The following is a 4,547-nucleotide window of genomic DNA, read 5'->3' as shown; positions in this document are numbered from 1 at the left end:
GCAGTATTGAGAAAGAAGGATCAAGCGAGAAAGGATATAGATGTGGAGTTTAAGTTTAATGTAGGAGATGTGAGGAGAGTTCTAGACTTGCAAGATTCTGACAATGATCCAACAATCATGTTTGAACGTCTTGTAAAGGGTTTGTGGTGTAGAATGGGATTCACAGGGGTCATTAATGGAAAGATGTACAAAAGATGCTTCTCCAAAGCATATAGGTACTTAATGCACTGTATAATACACTCAATGGGACATAGAAAAGGAGCATATGATGAGGTTGCTGACTACATCATGAATATGATAACAAGCTTGGTGCTAAACAGAAGGTACAACATTTCACAAGTGATTTTTGAATACATGAAGGAGAATTGCGAAGCTGGAGCAGATAAGTACATCATGTATCCTAGATTCATCATGTTGTTACTAAATGACAAAATCAAAGATCTTCTGAAGGATTGTGAGGATGTGATGGAGATGAGTGTTGTGAATAAGAGAACAATAGGAAGAGTTACAAAGGATAAGGATGAGAAAACCAAGCAGATGATTTGCAGAATAAAAGATAAAGCATATGTTGCTCCTGAAACGATAAATGGAGGCATGACGACAGCAATTCAGACAATGAAGACTCAAAGATGAGTGAGATGGTTGAGAAAAGACTAGGTGGTGGCATGTTAGATATGGAAAAAGGAAAAGGACTCCTAAGTCATCCCCTGTGGTTGTTATTCCTAAAGAAGAAGAAAAGGGTATAGTGAAAGGGGGAGCATTAAGACAGTTAGATCACATATGATTTAAATGTTACTAATCTTGTTGTCTATGTTTGTCTTGTAGGGTCTTCTGGAGAGCCACAGCAGAAGTTAATTGATGAGACAGTTCTAGAGCCATCTGTGGTGATTGAACAAGGTGCTGATTTGTTAAAACAATCTTTGGAAAGCTATTTGAAAAAGAACGAAGAAGTTGCAGCACAACAAGCTCAAGGAACAAGTGTTCATGCTGAAAAAGTTACAAGGGTTCAACCAGAAATAGAAACTTTAAGGAGTTCAAGTGATGGAGATTCTGAAGCTACTCAATCTGAATCTGAATTAATTCTTGAAACTGTTGGTAAAGGGAAAGTTCAGTTGAAGAAAAGACCGTCAAAGAAACAAAAGGGTTCAGATGAAGAAGATTCTCCTTACGATCCTGAAAAGTCAAAGAGACAGAGAAAGAAACGAAAGGCAGCTCCAGTTGGTGTAATTCCTAGAAATGTTAGATCAAAGAAATCAGGAGCTGAGTCACAAAAAGATATAGAAGGAAAGGCAGCCCAACATGTTCAGAAAGAAAAATCACCAAGTGTTGATGTTCCAAAAGAACCGGAGGTGAAAACAAAAGAAGTTCCAGTTGTGGAAACAGAAAAGAAGACAAGTGATGATGATTATGTAGAAATCACTGGATACAGAGCTGCTAGTCCAAAACCTGCTCAACAAGAGATTCCTCAGTCATCACAACAGAAAGTAGAAGACTTTAACTTTGATTTTGATAATATTGGTTCGGCTACTGGTATTTTCTCTGAAGATATGCCTGAAGATGAAAGTGATATGTTCAATGATCAGGCGGTTAAAGATCTAACTAAGAAAGTTAAAGAACTGGAAAAAGAGAAAGCAAAATCTGAGGAAGAACGTAATATGCTAAGAAGTCAAATTGATGAATTGATGGAAGCTCACGATAAAATAGTTGCAGCATTGGTTGAAAAGGAGAAAAGAATGAATCAAATGAAGGATGAGGCCGAGGGTAATTCTAAAGTGTTTGAGTCATTAACACAAGAGATATCTTCTTTGAATGCCAAGATAAAGGATCTGGAGAATGTGAATCAAACGTTAAATCAGCTTCTTAATGAGATGAGTGAAGTTTCGTCTAATGAAATGAAGGCAATGAAATTAGAGATGGAGGCTATGAAAGCTGATAAAGTAATGAAAGATCAACAACTTCAGATGCTGGTTGCTGTGGTTGAAAGTCATTTAAAGATGAACATTCATGCTGCGTTTGATGAAATTGATGTGATGAGAGCTAATGAAAGAAGATTGGAACGTGAACGTCAAATGGCTGAAGAAGCAAATCTAAAGAACAAAGGAATAGTTGAAGAGGTTGAGATAGTCGATGCATCTTCAAGTCAACCAGAGGTTGGAGGTTCTTCTTCACAACCTGATGTTGAAATGATTGAAGAGGTTGAGGTTCAAGAACAAGAAGTTGTTGAAGATGATCAAGAGATGGTTGAAGCTGAAGCTGAAGAGCCTCATGAACCAGAATACTTGATTGTTGGTGAGCCTATTGAGCCTATTATTGCTGAAAATGTCCTTCGAAGAGTTGAAATTATTCAAAGAAGAAGAAGAGAAAGGGAAGTGCTACTGCTGGAGTATACAACTGACAAATTTGTGTTAGTTGCAATGCTTACCCTGTGCCATATAATTCAAAAGAAGTGGCAAAGTTGTTAAAGTTTATGGATCTAAAAGAAAAGGAAGGATAGCACGTGGAGGATTGTGGATGAAGATTCTGATAGAGAGTTGTTTGGAGATGATGAAGAAGATAAAGATGATTCTGATGATAAAGATGATTTTGATGATAAAGATGATAAGCTGATGATAAGTCTGATAAAGATGACAAAGGCGATGATGACAATGATCAAGGTGCTTCGGGTTTATTAATCAGTGAACCAAGTGTTCAAGAAAGAGTGGATGAGCTGATGAATAATGAAATAAACGAGCAGGAGGATGAAGTTGATTATGAAGCATCGTCATCTGGAAAACAACCTGTTGATCAGGTACTTCTTTCTAACCCTACTGTCATTTACTTATCTGGTAAACAACAAGGAGAGGTAGAGGTTAAAAGAACACGGGCTGAAATGTTAGAGGAATTTGGTTTGGAAGATGGAAAATTTAAATTTGATATCGAAGATGAAATTCCTCACTCACCTGCAAAAGATTTCGAGCCTAGATACCCTCATGAAGCTGATCATTATGATGAAGTGATTGTTGAAAGCGCATCTGATTCCGAAGAAGATAAGGTGGATTTTCATTATGAAGGTGAAGATGTTGCATTCCCTACTTTCACAGAGTTGTTTCAAGAAAAGAATGAAGATGAGTTGAGAAGAAAGATTGAAGAAAGGGTTGCTACAAGCAGATATTCCTGAACCTGTTTCTAGAGAGATAACAGCTGAAGAAAGAAAACGATGGTTCAAGAATATGCCAAAAGAAAGAAAGACTCTCAGGGCTCTTCAATATTTCACTCATAACAAAGATCTTTCTTGGGGAGATATTTATCTTGGGGATATCTGGAAGACTTGAAAGTTTACTGCAATCAGAAGGGAGCAGGGTGTACAGTACTTTGAATTCTTAGCTGATATAGCTACTTAACCCTGGTGGACGTAAGATGAGTTGGTGGTTCACAAAGAATATCAAGCAATACTACTACGGTCCAGAAGTTCGATGAACGTGATCAGGATTTGTGGAATTACATCAAATGGCAGCAAAGAATAATTATCCCAGATTGGAAACCACAATATGCGAAGCAGATTGTTACTTACTTGGAGAAGTGGAGAGAAAGACATTACGTTGGATGTGAAGCCTCCAAGTTGTTTGAAAGATATGCCACTCAGAGCCATTGAACAAGATTTCTATGATCTATTTCAAGGCTTGGCTATATAATCCTTCTACAGCTGAACAGTTATTTCTTTGTATGACAGACCACTGGAGAAGGACGAAGAATAAGTATTTTGGATCCTATGTGGTTGGTCAACTGTTCGAAGAAAGATATAGATTGTCTGTTTGTCAACAAGATAATCTATGATAAGAAAGACAAAGAGATAGCTATGCAGTATCAAGGTGTGATAGATGTTTGCTTCGCAAAAGAAATCAATTCAGGGAAAAATTGGAAGATGAAATGGAGAGATCTTGAAGTTGATGAATTTCTAAAGGTGTACAAGCGAAGTCAAAGACAGAAAGAGATGCTAGAAAAGCTGCAGAGAGGGGAAGAAGAAATCTTGGGTATGTGCCGCCTACAGATCAAACGCCTATTGAACCTGAAGAGAACAAAATTCCAAAGTGGGATCGAAAAGCGTGAATGGCGACCCAGAATACCGAAAGTGGTGGATAAATGAGGGCAGGCATAAAAGAAGGAGAATGTTTAGAGGAACGAGCTGAACAGAGAAGACAAAAAGCTAAAGAGAGGAGACGCAACAGGAGGAAATAAAGACTATGTTGGAAGGAACTACAGCTACATCCGAGGGGGAGTCTGTTAGTGCAATAGCGTCTGTAGCTTCCATCAACATGTAGTCATATTTTGTATAAGTTGTGTGAATGTTTTGTATGTGTGTATGTAAAGCAGGACAGAATCGGTGAAGTTTTTGTTAAGTGCTGTTGATGCCAGCCGATCGGCTAGACCAGCCGATCGGACAGCCCGGCCGATCGAGCAGGCTACTCGATCGTTAGCATTGTCAGCCGATCGGCTAGCCCAGCTGATCGGCCAGCACTCTTTATTCTGTCCTTGCCTATAATAGCCGGTAGGTTAGTTTATTTACAACC

At 38.4% G+C, this 4,547-nt stretch overlaps 1 protein-coding gene across 1 annotated transcript; it reads left to right on the top strand.

The window, feature by feature from the left end:
* The first annotated feature begins 629 nt into the window (after positions 1-629).
* On the top strand, positions 630-4,123 carry LOC118491518 (trichohyalin-like). The gene is made up of 4 exons (XM_035989360.1): positions 630-699; positions 826-2,454; positions 2,604-3,133; positions 3,710-4,123. The coding sequence occupies exons 1-4, from the start codon at positions 630-632 to the stop codon at positions 4,121-4,123; spliced, it is 2,643 nt and encodes an 880-aa protein (XP_035845253.1).
* Positions 4,124-4,547: the final 424 nt, after the last annotated feature.

This window comes from Helianthus annuus, chromosome 4 (genome assembly GCF_002127325.2).
Source record: "Helianthus annuus cultivar XRQ/B chromosome 4, HanXRQr2.0-SUNRISE, whole genome shotgun sequence".
NCBI classification, from domain to species: domain Eukaryota; kingdom Viridiplantae; phylum Streptophyta; class Magnoliopsida; order Asterales; family Asteraceae; genus Helianthus; species Helianthus annuus.
This window is presented reverse-complemented; position numbering and strand designations above follow the sequence as displayed.

Coding starts and splice junctions, on each gene's coding strand:
- LOC118491518 (XM_035989360.1), top strand. CDS start 630: ATGAGTGAGATGGTTGAGAAAAGACTAGGTGGTGGCATGTTAGATATG. Junction 700..825: donor AAAAGGAAAAGGACTCCTAA/GTCATCCCCTGT, acceptor TTTGTCTTGTAG/GGTCTTCTGGAGAGCCACAG. Junction 2,455..2,603: donor AATTCAAAAGAAGTGGCAAA/GTTGTTAAAGTT, acceptor AAAGATGATAAG/CTGATGATAAGTCTGATAAA.